This window comes from Siniperca chuatsi, linkage group LG11 (genome assembly GCF_020085105.1).
Source record: "Siniperca chuatsi isolate FFG_IHB_CAS linkage group LG11, ASM2008510v1, whole genome shotgun sequence".
Taxonomy (NCBI): Eukaryota; Metazoa; Chordata; class Actinopteri; order Centrarchiformes; family Sinipercidae; genus Siniperca; species Siniperca chuatsi.
Genome location: NC_058052.1, coordinates 25,384,233 through 25,399,971, shown reverse-complemented (window position 1 = coordinate 25,399,971; position 15,739 = coordinate 25,384,233). Strand labels below are relative to the sequence as shown.

Sequence of the window (15,739 nt, the reverse complement as noted above, 5' to 3'; positions counted from 1 at the left end):
CTCCACAGCGGGCAGCTGTTGTCAGTGAAAAAGCTCTGATAAAACCACTGTACACGACCTGCTCAGCACCAAACAGCACAGTTTGAGATTAGCTGGTGAAGAAAATGTAGCATTTAGCAGCTAAAGAGCCAGATATTTCCCTCAGGAGTTGGTGGAGACCAAAAACAGAGCTAAAAAAGAGTGAATATTGCACTTACATTTATCAGATGGACAGTAACACAACTCTAAATGAATGATAATGTTTCTCTGTGTCTGCGAGATGTGTAAATAGGACACTGTTGGCTAACAAGTTTACCATATCAACCAAAAAGGTGATAATATGTCCGTGTTGTGCAGGTAGTTTACAGTAGCTTTATCAGAGCTTTTTTTGTTGAAAGCAGCTGCTGCTTGAAATGAGGTTGATGAAAGCGACGAGTCTGAATCACAGTAAATTATTTTAAACACATTTTTATGGAAATTACTTTGACATATTTGGTGTCTTTGGAAAGCTTGGGACCAACAAAATAATGACAGACCATCTCTCAGCTTGAAAAATCCCTCCTCCACCTTCCTCCCCCACGACAGCTACAGCACACTGCCTCTCTGTGAAAGCCCACATTTGCGCGCTCATATGCAAACTCACAGCAACAGCAGAGTTTTGTGCACAGACACGAATGCAGTGGGTTTGTCTTGATGTGACTGACAACAGTAATTACCTCCTCTCATACGCCTCATTGGAGCATGTTAAAAGTTAATACAGCTGAGATCTTACAGGACTGCAGCACTAGGAATATCAACTGATAACACCTCATTTTTAGATCAAATATTTTTAATAGTCTTTGAATTAAAATAACATTCAGTAAAACCAAGAAACAATTCAACTGGTGGGGAAATCCAAGACAATAAAGCATGCTCAGTTTAATCACTAAAGCAGAGGTGCGTTCAACAAGGCATTTTGTTGGAGAACCTCAGCCACTTTGCAGACTTAAACATGTTTTTAACAGATTATTTTGACCTAAAGTGGTGACAGAATAGTGAGGTACTTTAATGTTAGCACAAAGAGTTAGCAGCTGAGTCTAAAATATTGCCATCAAAATTGCAGAGTAGGCTACCTTTATGAGGTCAGGTACAGGCCGTGGCCAAGATTGTTCAATCTCATTCAACAGTGGCTTAAATTTGAAGAAACGGTTCCCTGCAAAAAGGTTGTTGAACACAGCTTAAGCCTTAGTTGTATACGTCCAGAAGAAAAGCAAAACATGGAAAATATTCCAACAGATATTTTCTGGAAGATCACTGTACAAAGAGTGACAAGCTCCATTCATTTTAAATGTTTACAAAAAAGGTCGACTTTGCACTCTGAAACAGTTTTAACAGTTTTATAAATCGTTTATGTTCTTGATCCTTAATTATCCTGAAAATAACTATTAATAAATAAATAGATCATGAGAATGATAACTATGTTAAAACAACTTTCACATCAAAACATATTAATCATGCAGTGGCAGCAGACTTTGAGGCTCTTCCACATCTAACAGGACATCCAACTGTCAGACCGTTAGTGCAGCAGGCGGAGGGAACTGATGGGATGTTGCTGCTACTGGTCAGAAAACTAAAATACATTTTTTTAAAAGAAATCTAAAACAGGTGAATTTTGCAAGAATTGTGTTCTTATCCCATAATGTTTCTGTGCAAATCCTCCTAGTTCCCTTAAATATTACTGAAGTAAAAGTCCATTGGTCCATAAATGTCTTAGGCTAACAGTCATGCTATGATATATAATTTTAATAAGAGAAATTGCCATTGAGATTTAGTTTTCTCCCAAAATCTCATGAATAAATAAATAAATATGTGCATAATCAAACTACTGAGGACTCAATAAATGATCCAGTAGTCGTCTATAGCATAAATCTTACAAGTGTCTCAACATACTCATTAATATTCTGAATATGAGCTTCATCCCTGTTAAGGTCTTACTTGTTATATGGATGACTGTCAGCTTCTAAATGAACACTCACCCTAAGGTACAACCCCCCCCCCAAAAAACTGCCCGATACTATGCTCTTGAAATATTACATGTATTAGATGCATTGATGTAACATAAAACCAGTAAAAATCATTGTAAAACACTGTGTTGATTTTTACAAATCCTGAAAAGTATGCAGTATTCACATTACGCCATGGTGTGTGTTATCTTGAGCGGCTGTGCACATCATTCGGTACTGTTAAAGTATGCAACATTATTTCTAATTCTACTTCATTTTCTTAATTTTAGACTAGCAAGATGTGGTGGATAAATCTGGATGGGAAAAGTGAAAGAGGAGCAAACGGCCCTCCCTCATTACCACACTGACCTCCACTCAGAGGCCAGCAGATCAGACTGTGGATGTGCTGGGAAACTTCCGAGTGGGACTACGTGAGCGTGAGAAAGAGAGCATTGCTAATAATGATAAATAAATGGTGCCAGCAGTGATACTGTCATCTTTCTTCATGTTTTAGCATTGCAGTTTCGGATCATGGTAGAAGTTGTCATGGCCACCACGATAAAATAAAACAGTTAAAATAGCTGCTTAAAATTTGTCGAACACTGCTCAAAAAATGTGTGGTTTGGATTCGTAGCGATTGTGTAACATTGTATAACGTTTCTCCATGTGCATATAAAATAGAGACAGGCCTTGAGTCTGATGTATGTTCACTGATGTTCAAATGTATGAACAGAAAAAAAATAGCACAAACTGTCAGATAGATAGATAGATAGAAGATAGAAGATAGATAGATAGATAGATAGGGCTGGCATGCAGTACAAACTGTTGGGTTTCAGTTGTCTGTCAAAATAACAGGTGACAGAAAATAAGACTAAATGCAGCACTAAATGGGTTTTGATTAAACGCTGAAGTACAGCAAAGTGCATGCTTGAATGGAATTAAAAAATAAATAATTAAAGCGTTCTTCCATTAAAAAGAAAAGTAACAGTCTTTATAATCTTGATCTTGATATCTCCTCTGCTTTTATTTACTACCTCGCTACCCTTTCATCAATGCTTCCCTTTTGTCTTTCTTACTTCCTTGTATTTTGATCCGTTGTACTTTGTTGATTCACTCCACCCTGCTTCCATTGATTCTTCTTCTTCATACTCCCTCACTCGTCTACACATTTCTCTCTTCAGTCCTCCTCTGACAGAGTCTCGTGTGGCGTTGATGGTCGGGACTTGCTGTGACCTCTAACCTCCGTCTTCCTGTCCTGCAGGAAGTCTTGAATCTCTCCAGGCAAACACTGGAACTTCTCCTGAAAATCTGCCTCCACGGCCCCTTGCAGCTGCAGAGAAACAAGAGAATCGTGATTCACATTGATTACAGGTTTCTTTCGCATTGACTGCCTGCTGATGGTAAGCTCCTGCTGCAAACAAAACTCAGATTATGTAAACAGAGAATCAGTGAAAGATATTGGTGATGACTCAGTTCCCAGTCAAAAGCAACACAGAAATTTGCCTTGTATATTTCCTACTGTTGAGACAGATGGGTTGTACATTTAGAAATGCAACCAGCTGTTGTCAGCCATTACTGGCAACAGCTGAGCAGCTCCAATATGGCTGCCAGAGGGCACGTTACATCACTCAAACGCCCCGCGTTGACGTCAGTACTGATTCTAAAGTGTGTGGGTGTGGAGCCACAGACAGCAGCAGCAGCTTGGAGCCCAGTGTACAAGACATTTCTTGCTGTGTGGCGCATTCAAGCGTGAAGTACGCAGAGTGGTAGGAGGTGCATTTCACTGAGGCAAGACAAGATATAAAGGAACTTCATAATAAACAGAAACCGGCAATTTACATTTGTATTTTACCTTTGGTTTCTGGTCTTGTATCTCCTGCAGGAGCTCACTGTGCTGTTCCACCAGCTGATCATGGCGCTTCGCCTGAGTCTCCTCAAGCTGGAGACAGAAAAACAGACAGACAATCAAAGAGTCTTATGAAGCGTTTTATGATTGCAGAGAGACCGGGCTACAGCTAGGCAGAGAGATAGTGTTGCAAACATAAAATTTTCATCATTGTCTCGGCAGTATTCAGTCTATAGAAAAAAACATCAAAAAATCTTGTGCTGCTTTAACCCAGATTCTTCATCCTCCGCTCACCCGTTTTATGTTCTGGACGACTTCATTGACGTAGGACTTATTGATCTCGATCTTCTCCCTGGGAACACACAGTCAGAGGGGTTTGAGCTAAATATTTTTCTCTTCTGACAAGACTAGCTGGATGGATCAGTGCATGAAGTAGATGAAGAAGCTACAGCTGGTGTCTAAGGGTGGGGTGCAGTAGATTAATATCAGTGTGTGTCTGTGTGTTTATGGATCGTACTCTTCAGCCAGATGCTTCTCTTTGGTCTTCGCTTGGTTGATCTTCTCTGTTCTCCTTCGATCCATCTGCCTCTTCAACTCTTTTTTCTCCCTGCAGCAGCAATTGAAAATTGAAAAAGTGGTTAAAAATGTTCAATTTGCTGTTGAAAATGGTTGTATCTGCAGCAGGTAGTAGTGTTAAAACGTAAAGGAGTTACAGAAAAAGTGGCAAAAGATATTACTGGCTGACCCTAAGATGTTCTCAGAGAGATCACCCCAAAATATCAAAAATAAAACATCACATTGAACAGCTTAAAAAAAGGCCACCTCTTGTAATAAAAGCATACCAGATAGTAGCCTCAAATTAAGAACTGAATATGAATACAGAGTACACAAATACATCTTGATGGGAAAGTGACATTTTGAAAATCCAAAGATGGCTCTGGTCACAGCAGGTGGTATTTAAGTATCAAAGGAACTTCTGCAACAGTTTGGGAGTAAATCTCATTCATGTTATCTATTACTCAGAGGTTACCTGAGGAAAGTCAACATTTTCTGCAACATGTCAGTTCTCTACTAGTCTCAGGCCATTAAAAAGTAGCTTTTCAACTTTTAAACATAATAATGTATTGGATTTGTTTCTTAAAGTTTTACTTTTTAGATTTTTGTTTTTGTTTCACGGCATCTGACTTTTTACTAGTACATACTATGAGCATGACGAGATACTCTGGAACAGCTCGGAGGAAATGCTCCTCAAGCTACGGCCGCTATGAAAGTAGCTCTTATAACAATGTAATTCTTGTTATTTTAGTTCCAGATTTGTAACTTACTTGTCACAGATGTCTTTGAGTTTCTTCATCTGGGAGTTGTGACTCTCCTCAGCCAGACTGCTCAGTCGCTCTGTCAGCTGGAGGAAACAGAAACTCTGGTTCACAACAGTTGTATTTTACATTCATGTTCAAAGCATACTGGGCCAACGTAACACAGGGCCTGTGGAACGTAGAACTAATTACAACCGAACCTCGACCATTGGTTTGGAACTTGACCTTGAATCCTAAATGTAAAACATAATGTACAACCTAATTTTAGAGCACAGAATCTTAACTTTTTAGTGAAATCTAACCAAAATTTTAGAGACATCGACTAGGGTTAGGGTCAGCAGCAGCTGTTGGTTTTGTTAGACTTTACCATTTTAATATGTTCTCTCTGTAGATATTTCTGACTGTAGTACTGTTCCTGCCTCAGAGCCAGTAGCTGCTGCTGCTGCTCGTCTCTCAACTGCTGGAGGCGGTCGTCTTTCTCACTGTCCGAACACGAACCCCTGATGAACAAATGTATATTTCACTTCATACTGAACAAGAAAGGAGAATGATCATTTCAATTTGTACTAAGACACACATTTCTTCAAAATAAGGTTGCCAATCTGTACAATGGCATGAAATTTTTCACGTTTCAACCACTTTTAAAGTAATAAGATGAGAAGAGAGATGAGGAAAAACAGTAGTTAAAATAATATCACATAACTTATGTTTACCTGCTCTTGCTGCACTGTCTGGCCATCTTCTTGTACTTGTTGTTGAACTCTCGGAGGAGCTCTGAGGTTTTCTTCTGGTGCCTCCTTACTAACTCCTTCAGCTCTTTAAACTGACGTCTCTGCTCCTTCTGGTAAACCTTTGACTGCTGCAGACTCTCTATGGTGCACACTGGGACATCTGTTACCACAAGTGATCATACAGCATGTTTTAATAGACCTTTATAAGAATTAATAAAACTCTAACGTCTTTCTCTGGTGTTTTGTTTTCTCCTGTTACTTCTGTTAAAGCTTGGACGAGCTTGTATTAGTATGAATGATTTTTTAGAGCTCTCTTATGGTTTCACGCTTCAAGTTTTACCACTTATACACATTCAGTTTTATTTAATTCATTATAAATAATTGATTGCATACTGGGAATTTCAAAAATGATTAGAAAGCAATATGTAAATACTGACCTATCAAAACACTTAAAACCAGATCTTCACTCTTTGCAGCTGGTTTGGCTGCATCTAAAATGCAGAGAAGACATAACCAACATCACAACAACAATAACATTAACAACAGTACTTTTAGTGCTAGAGCTATTTTTATTATTAACATTAGCATATTTAAGATGTACTTTAAACACTCTTTTAATGTGTGCGTGCGTCTCTATTTGTAGGTGGATGCTACCTGTCGTAGCTGCTTGCTGATTGGCTGCGGAGGCTTTGGGTGTCGTGGCGATGGGGGTGTGGCCTGCAGGACCAGAGGCAGGGCTGAGTCCGTTCTCCAGTGGAGCTGATTTCAGATCGTTCTTACGCTCTGCACAAGTGTCTGCCTCATCCTGAAAGACAACACCAACCAGAGTTATAGCCAAATGTTCTGCATTCAAGACAAAGACGGAAAAACAGGACTGACCTCGGTCTGTGCGTCCTCCTCTACGTCCTCCAGTGTCAGAGCCGCCAGCTGTTTAGACCTCTGCTCCAGGAGGTTAACATATCGAATAGGGTTGGACAAAGCCTCTATCACATCTAGAGAGGAAATATATAGAAGTAGATGAATGCAGAGCAGTCAGTTGTGCCTCAGAGAGTCTATATAGACATAGCTAGTGGTTACATCTAAGATACTTACAAACACACGTTTGTAGAAGTTGTAGCAGTAGCACAGCAGAAGTTGTACTGTTTGTAAATGGAGGCTCAAAAACTGAGAGACTGAAAGTATAAAGTCTAAAGTCTCCCATGATGCTGCAACATTACACCCCATGATACTAAAGTATTCGTATTGTGTTGTGTTTAAACGTCTAGGCTAGAGAAAAGGTCAGTGGTGGAATGTAAGTACACATTTTAGGTACTTTACTTGAGTCTTTTCTTTCCATGCTAATTCATTGACAGAAAATTAACTGGCAGCTATTTTGATAATCGTTTCAGTCCTTTGTCATGTAAAAACATTTCATGGTTCCAGCTTCTTAAATGTGACGATTTTTGCTTTTGCTTTTAATTATTTTAATCACTTTAATTCATTTTTAATAATTTTGAATTTGGACTGTTGGTTAGACAAAACAAGCATTGTGAAGGTGTCACTTTGGGCTCTGGGTCATTGTGACGGCATTTCTCACTATTTTATGATTTTTACAAAACAATCAATCAGTCAGTTAATCGAGGAAATAATAAGCAGATTAATCCATTATTAAATTAACCATTAGTTGCAGTCCAATGCAAAATAGCTCAAAATGAGCTCCACCTCAACCAACTATAACTGTAAAATGCTGCTTTTACATTAACGCATGAGTAATAATAACCTAATAATGTAATATATAATAGTATAACAGTCACAAGGGACATTTTTCTGCATTGAATACTTTAATAATACTTTATGTACATTTTCCTCAAAATACTTACATACTTTTACTTAAGTAGCATTTTCAATGAGTATTTTTACAGTGTGGTATTAGTACTTTTCCTTAAAGTAAAGTAGTGCAAGAGGTCAGAGGTCACAAAAATATCATCCTTGCATGAATATCTGGAACAAATTTCTTACCTTTTATGTCACACTTTGTTTTGTCATGTTTAAATAAAAAACAATAATAATGTTAAAAAAATCATGGAAATCTGCCACTCATTCACCAAAGTGTTGGTCAAGGGAAAAGTTTGACTTGAAATTTGTACCTGCAAAGGTGTCTGGGACGTAATCTTTGACCTCGATGTAGACAAACACAGCTGGTAGAATAAGACACTGGTTTTTCTCATTCCTCAAACCGATGTAACGGTAACCTAAAGGAAACATTTACCAACACAGAGTCTGATGTTATCATCATTTGGGTTATTTAGGGTGAACAGCAATGTAGGAATCTGGCAAGAAAGTTAGAAGACAGAGAGAGAGAGATGCAATTGAGTTCACACCAAACATCAGTCATATAATGACAAAATTACAAGGAAATATGACCAGTAATCTCATTTAGTGGTGGATGACATTTTTCAAAGCAGCAGCATGTCTCTGCAAGCTGTTTTAAAATGGGTTTTTGAAAACAGTGGGAGCCAGGATGTGTCTCCAGGAGGCAAAGACAGCAGGAAAGTTTCTGAATAATGGGACAAATACATTACAACTAATTTAGAGTCTACACAGGCATTGAAAGAAAAGGAAGTATGCATGTATTCATCTTTCAATTCAGGGATCAACATAATAATGTGTGGCATTTTCATATAAAAACATTTATAACACTTTTTGACATAATAGAATAATAATTTATCACAATTCCAGTTCAGGAAAGTTCAGATAGTTTTAAACAAACAGAAGAAAACTGGAATGTAGGGTAGTAGGGAAAAAAGAGTGAAATTTATATAAACTCAAATTTTACTGACATAAATAGAGGAAGACACAACACTGACTGGATCTCTGGGAGGTGCAGTGCAGAAAACACCACAGCAGCAAAGATATCAAAAAACAAAAATGAAGATCTCACAGATAACCACCTTAAAGTTTCACAATTGACAGAGAGAAAGTTAGAGTTAAAAGGATTGAAATAAATGTGACTAAAAGAACTACCTGGTCTGATGGCAGTCACTGGAATAATCCGATGACCAATAAACTTCCCTCCTTCCTCAAAAGCAGCGATTCTCAGCGAGGCCAGAGTAGGAAGAATCACCTGTTAGTCACACCGTTAACAGACCGATTACATAGTGGTGGTAAAAAATTAGAGCCTACTAAAGTACTCCCTCCTGTCTCTCTGCTGCATCTCACCTTTTTGAAGACAATCGGCTCTTCGTCCCACACTGGGTTGATGGCGTTGTTGTTCTGAGAGGTTTTGGTCTTCAGTGCCTTTCTTCTGGTGTCCGCAGGGAGTCCAAACATGTCCACCTCCACATACACACCCACCCGCCGTTCTGTCAGAAACTGCCCTGAAATCACCTACAACACACAGAGACAGACATGTGTCTGTCAGCCAATAAATACACACATGTACTACAGCACGGACAGTTCACATCATATATTAGGTAATAACTGTCTGGTTTTCACCAGGACTGTCTCATTTTTTCACAAGCGTAAGTCGTAAGATGCTAAAATCACATAAAAGGCTTTAACAAAAAGAAACTACCGCCTTCTGTACCTTCACAGAGAGCGTGTTGGCTACGATGCCATCCACTGTGTTTTCTGTGAAGGGGTCAAAATGTTTGTCTGGCCGCCTCATGAACTCAGGCTTCAGTCTGTAGCCACACCGACCATTGTACTCGAACATGAAGAGATTCAGCTGCATGGACAAATCTGGAACAAAAAGCTAATATTAAGTTTAGGGCTACAAAAGCTTGAGGTGAGTTGTTGCACTCTTTCCTGCCATTCGGCTTGGATGAGCACGAAGCTCTCCTGGTTGAATCGAAAGTTCAAACAATACGCATTCTGGTTCATCTGTGAACAATTAAAAGGTACAAGACTGTGTAGATAAAAACTTTTAAGAGACACATCAACTATGAGTCCTAAGGAGCACTGGAGCAAGGAACATCCAGCCACTAGGCTTAGAATTATTTAGCCAAGCTTTGAATATATTCTCAGCTTTAATCAGTTTACTTTTTTTTCTCATTTTGGGTGAATTTTGGGTCAATTCAGCAACTATGGTGCAGTGTTTGCAAAGAAGAGATTCATGGCAAGATTTTATTATTATTTAGAGCTGAAAAAGAGTTAAAATATTTCTAACCACTGGCCAGAACATGTACATTTAGCGTTAAATTATCCAGGAGAGCCTTCTGTGTTTCTGTTGTGAGGACCACAGAGGTAACTTTAAAATGCTAATTTATCTGCGGCTCTGCCCACTGCATTACTCTGTCGCAGTGGCTCCCAACCTGGGGTTAGGTACCCCCCTAGGAATTGCAAAATAAATCTGGGGGTTGCGAGATGGCTAACAAGATAGGAAAGCAGAAAAAACATATTTCTGTTACACACAATTATGTTCTAATAAGCTTTCTTCTAATGTGTCCTTCTTTCCTTGCGAATTAGTGGATATTTTTAGCTCTTTATCCCTCTAAGAATTATTCAAATAAAACAATGAGAGAAGGAAGAATCCCACTGTGGTTGAACTGGTCACAACCTGTAGACACATGCAAAGAACAAAGTAGATTTAGCTTTGATTTAAGGGCTCTCAATGATGCCTGTGGTGGTTTGGTTTTTGCTACACTTACAGTCTGGTGGTAGACTGGAGATCAGAGGTCAAAGCCCAGGCTCTCACCTATAGTTTGGTAGTTGAGAGCCACCAGTTGACAGCCAGCGTTCCAAAAGAGTTGAGGCATGAAGTTGGATGAGTCGACTCTGGTTCCTTTTGGATAGATACGACTCAACTGGGATTTATTATATCTGGTTAATGTAAGGTTAAGAACAATTATAGAGGTAGTTAAATAATTTTATCATGTCACTGCCAAATATTTAAAAAAATACATCAAGACATCTTCCAGTCGCATGTACAAAACCAAAAGAAAGACATCACTCACAACATTATATGCACATGAACATAATTTCAGGTAACATATGTTTCCGTTGAAAAAAAACATGTTTATGCATAGATATTACTACAACTGCTACAACTACTGTGCTACTAAAACTACTAATACACTACAAAGTTTCTACGCTTATTACATCAGCATATATATACAAGTTGAATAAGTCGCTCAGAGACTGAGACAGATTTTTGAAGATTTATGCCAAAAAAAAAAGCATCAAAAGAGGAAGAAGAAGAACACATAATATAGAAGCGGTTGCCATGGCGCGGTGCAACTGTGGTAACTGTTGCCAAGGATACTCTACAAACTCCACTGGTGACTTTGTGAGGTGCTCCAAAGCCTTGGTCTCCACAAAAGACGACATGTGGTAACAGCGGGCTGCCTCTACACACACAGCCAGCACGCACCCACACAAAAACACACACACAGACATTTTTCAGCAATTATCTTGGTTTCAACATGATTCCCACTTTCTGTTTGGACACTAATTGCAATAACTTTCTGTCTTTGAGTCATTTCTATGCTTCTGTGGTAAAATACAAGGACCTAAACTGTGCATGGCTTGTGTGAAAACATTAGATAACTTCTTCTTCTTTATTCACAATATTGTCATTTCAAGAAACAATGAGATCAATGATGGCTGCTCTGTCATTGTACATTTTCATCAAAGGTTATCCTCAAGACAAGTGTTGATCTTTGTACAGAGAGGATTTACTGTACTGTTCCACGAATTGTCTCGCAGAGAGAGAGAAATATAAAACAGAGTGTGTATGTCGGGTTCTGATTTGCTTTTCTTACTCTTGGAGGCTTCGAAGGAGTTGAACTTGGTTGGCTGGACATAGTTTACCAGAGTTGACATTTCCTCTGTAGCCACTGCCTCCCGCTCTGCTGAGCCCTGAAAATAAATGACAACAAGAATTAAGTTTAAGAGTAAAGTTTGGCATATTGAAATCAGGGTGCTGGGTTTAATGGTCATGAACTGGGCAGATGCTGGGAGAGAACTGCAGCTGTCAACTGAATGCAGCAGGTTCAACAGATACACAGGACAGACACACATGTACTCCAACAAATTGTAGTCAGGAGTTTTCAGCACTTAGTGACAAAAAACAGTGAACAGTAATACTAACGTCACAACAGGAGTAAACAGCAAACCAATTCCAACAAGACATCCATATACACTTTCAAACACAAATACAGATCTCACAGCAGGCCTATTTCTCTTTCTTGCTTTTTATGTTATTGTTTGCATTTGTTTTCGTCCTGTTCTTCTCTTCTCTAAAGTGAATTGTTTCAACACCCAACACACCTGTCTGTCTGGTTTGATATCTGTTTAATGTCTCCCTTCTCTTTTGATGTGAACAGAGGCATTTTCATCAGCAGTTTCTTTGTTTTGCCAGATCGGGTCTCCAAATCATCCAAAATTCAGCTTCTTGTTTGTGAAGATAAACTTAAAGTGGAACTCTGCCGATTTTACGCATCATCAGTGTATTTACAGGTTGTGGGGAGTACTACTGGATATGTGAAAAAAGTTGCATAAAGCCTTTTGTTGCTACAGAGGGAGCTGCGGAAAATCTGATAAATTGCCTCAAGTGATGTCACTTCATCTTCAGTCCCACCCAACGCTGACTGAAGACTACAAGTTTGAAAATGAGAGAATGGGGGTGTGGCGTTAGAAAGAAGTGATGTTACCAGACGTCTGCAGCCCGCTGCTCATCTCTGCTTGAGGCTTGAGGCAACATTAGCTGCTACTAGCATAACACAACCGAATCTCCGACTGAACTGTCTGCGGTCAAGTTGCATTGTGGGTAATGTAGGCTCCAGGTTTTGACAAGGAAGAAGAATGTTTAAAATAGAAAAAGACAATATCTCTGGTTCTGCTGCATCAATTTTGATCATTTTTTTAACTGTCCATCATGAGACAATGTTAAACCGGTGGTGTACTCATTGAATAAAAACTCAATTAAACCAGTAAACAGTAAGCCATCATCGCTTGTATGGCTAAAGCTCAGACCCACTGTGAACACTAATGACAGGAAAACAAAATAGCAACAACAGTACACATTAAGAATAAACAACAACAATGACAACAAGAGGCAACAGCAAAAATAAAACCCAAACGACAGCAAAAAGCAGCAAGTGTTAACAACAACAATAACATTTAGAGCACATAACCAGATTAACAATGACAATGAAGAATAAACAACAAAACAATGGAAATAAACAACACTTGTAAACATTAACAAATGGCGACGACAGTGAGGGCGACCGCCCCTCAGCTTTGTGTGATGTCACCACTGACCTTTTTACCATCATCATCTTCATCATCATCATCTTCCTCACTCTCAGCCTCGATCTCTGTTAAAATTAAAGTTAAACAAGTCTTCATCCTGATCGTCTCTTCAGCCCTTCTTCTGTTGTCCCAAATATCAAAGACCTGTATAAAAGTGCAGCTGACACTGTGTTTACAAGATAACTGATTACAAGGCAGACTTGTAATCAGTTACTAGGTTTGTCTCACAAGTCTCACTGCAAATAAAACACCATCATATAAACACTTCAGTTTAATGAGAGTAGAGCCGGTGACAAGTCCTGAGTCAGGGTTAGAAAAAAACTTCTGTGGGGGGAATTTAGGTGCAGGAAAACAGCTGATCAAATATGATTTAAATGATCATCCAGACACTGCATGGCAATGTGGTAAATAACTGGTTACATTTTTCCTTATTTTCAAGAAATGTCCTCAGTAGAAATGTACTTTCTGTCAGTCTGCAAGAATAAGAGATTTGTGTAGAGAACACACACAAGATCAGAATATAAACCAAACAGATGCCTGTAGTTTTGTTAACAACCCACTGCTTTAACTCGTCTGTAGGTGATTATTCAGCCCACTCAAGCATTCACTGACTGAAGGGTCATGGTCAGTGTATGAGTATGTACTTCAGCACAGTTGCTAGTCTGCTCTTTGTGTACAGGCTGGGCTCTCAGTCCCAGACCAGTTTTCAGGATTTGCACATCAGACGTGTCAATAAGGCTCCCTAATTTCCCCCTGCACCGCTGTTTAATTGCTGTTCTGAGCTTCCGACCTCTTCTGGGATGTCCTGTTCATTACTGAGACATCCCTGATGAGGTGCAGCGGACTGCATCAAAGACATGAGTGTGAGCCGAAGGAGCAGATTTGTCACTTTGGCCAAAATCATGATGGAAATTATGGCTGGATAATGAGAGGTGTCCTCTGACAGAGGCACTTCTAAGGAGACTCTGAATCCAGAAAATTAATAAATCCAGAAATATTTTGTGCGATACCCATATGATTGAACTTTTGGTGATTTTCATGTTTTAACTTTAATTGAAAACATGTTTTTGTAAGCTACAGTAAGATAAACTCTGTAACTGCCAAGCTTAAGATATTCTTGCAAAGTCTTTTAAATAAACTAAAAAAAAATAAATGACTCACCTTATGATATTTGTCACATTTTTGCCCTCTTTCTCCAAATCCTTCTTTTCTCTATCTCCTTCAATTTGTTCAATAAATATGTAAAAATAATCTTGGTTGTCTGAATCTCTATACATTTCAATCTATATATAATCTCTATACATACCTTTTCAAAATAAATTTGGTGTTTTTTCATATTTGCGAGGAAATATGACTGCTGTATGTGAAAAACAGTTTGAAAGATTCACAAAAAAAGATCTCTTTAACAATTAGTGCCACTAAATTAAAGCCTGAATATTTTTTATCAATATTTTCCAGCCATATGCAGTTCTGGTAGCCTGAGAAACCACAGAGTCATTATAGTCTGTTTTGATACAAAGACTGTCAGTGTGTCACAGCTGAACACACTTCATGTGGATTTCTAGGCTGAAAAAAGTCCTTGTGTCTTTGTGTCTTACCTCCTGTGTTGTTGCTAGGAGACAATGGTTCGGTGCTCTGATTGGCAGGTTGGTCCGTCAGTCTTTTGGTGTCTGTGTTATTGGAGGGTTTGTGAGATTTCTTGTTCTTGATGAGAATTTTGCCCATCAGCTCCTGAGGACTGGGCAGGGGGACACCTGGCTCCAGCTACAAACACACACAATGGAGATGAAAGTACAATCGCTATCATTATAGTTAGCTAAGAACACACAATTTGCAATTGTTCAGCAGTTACTTGTGTGTGTACTTACAGGGTATTTGTCCAGAGGGTCAATCAACAGCGCTTCTCCAAAAATAGATTGACAATATTCAGCCATTTTAGCCTGCTGCTTCAAACTGATATATAGATAGATAGATAGACAGACATCTTACATTGTAATCCATCTATATAGATCAATCGACACATAAATCAAAAAACATAAATAATGACTCACGAGTCCACGTGGTTCTCAAAGGAGAGTATGACAGGGAAAGGTGAGGTCTTGAAGGCGCACTCTGCAATAGCTTCAATCACTTCCTGGAAAATAAACAAGAAAATGACATCAGTATGAAGAAAATTTGCAAGCAAGCAAAGCAAAGCTAAACATTTTATCTAACAGATTTAATTCCAGAGGAGATACATTTGAAAACATAAACACACTCAATAACAGAACTAATCAAATGTGCAGGAGTCTGTTTTCAGTCTGCCTGTAAACAATACTTATTTTTGAGCACATCTAATGCAAAGTGGCAAAATATTCCAGCAGTTAAAACCATAAAAATCTAAAAGCAGCTTCACCAACTTATGATTTGGCCATTGGAAGAACCAGAAAGCCTGTGCTGGATGACCTAAGAGGTCTTTAGAAGAAAATGAATTTTTGTGAAATTTTTGGGCATTTTATGTCTTTATTAGAAGTGACAGGAGAGAGATGAAATGAGGGAAGAGAGAGATGGGGAATGCGATCCCCAGAGCTTTAAACCCCTAAGGCACCAGAACTCCCATCAAGAAGAAAAATGCTGTAATCAACTCTAAAAGGATTGAGAAGCCAATGCAGA

At 38.8% G+C, this 15,739-nt stretch overlaps 1 protein-coding gene across 1 annotated transcript in view; it reads right to left on the bottom strand.

The window, feature by feature from the left end:
• Positions 1-790: 790 nt before the first annotated feature.
• The window catches only part of LOC122884740 (1-phosphatidylinositol 4,5-bisphosphate phosphodiesterase beta-1), a 27,809-nt gene continuing 12,860 nt past the window's right edge, over positions 791-15,739 (bottom strand). Inside the window, exons 12-32 of the mRNA XM_044215043.1 lie at positions 15,139-15,221; positions 14,956-15,040; positions 14,686-14,851; positions 13,097-13,152; positions 11,596-11,692; positions 11,097-11,181; positions 10,530-10,654; positions 9,420-9,574; positions 9,053-9,220; positions 8,858-8,957; positions 7,981-8,085; positions 6,734-6,846; positions 6,509-6,659; positions 6,292-6,345; positions 5,837-6,014; positions 5,491-5,623; positions 5,133-5,209; positions 4,325-4,414; positions 4,102-4,159; positions 3,814-3,900; positions 791-3,291 (exon numbers count right to left, since the gene is read on the bottom strand). Coding sequence (XP_044070978.1) covers positions 3,139-3,291; positions 3,814-3,900; positions 4,102-4,159; positions 4,325-4,414; positions 5,133-5,209; positions 5,491-5,623; positions 5,837-6,014; positions 6,292-6,345; positions 6,509-6,659; positions 6,734-6,846; positions 7,981-8,085; positions 8,858-8,957; positions 9,053-9,220; positions 9,420-9,574; positions 10,530-10,654; positions 11,097-11,181; positions 11,596-11,692; positions 13,097-13,152; positions 14,686-14,851; positions 14,956-15,040; positions 15,139-15,221 — 2,319 coding nt within the window. The 3' untranslated portion in view covers positions 791-3,138. The remainder of the gene's footprint in view (positions 3,292-3,813; positions 3,901-4,101; positions 4,160-4,324; positions 4,415-5,132; positions 5,210-5,490; positions 5,624-5,836; positions 6,015-6,291; positions 6,346-6,508; positions 6,660-6,733; positions 6,847-7,980; positions 8,086-8,857; positions 8,958-9,052; positions 9,221-9,419; positions 9,575-10,529; positions 10,655-11,096; positions 11,182-11,595; positions 11,693-13,096; positions 13,153-14,685; positions 14,852-14,955; positions 15,041-15,138; positions 15,222-15,739) is intronic.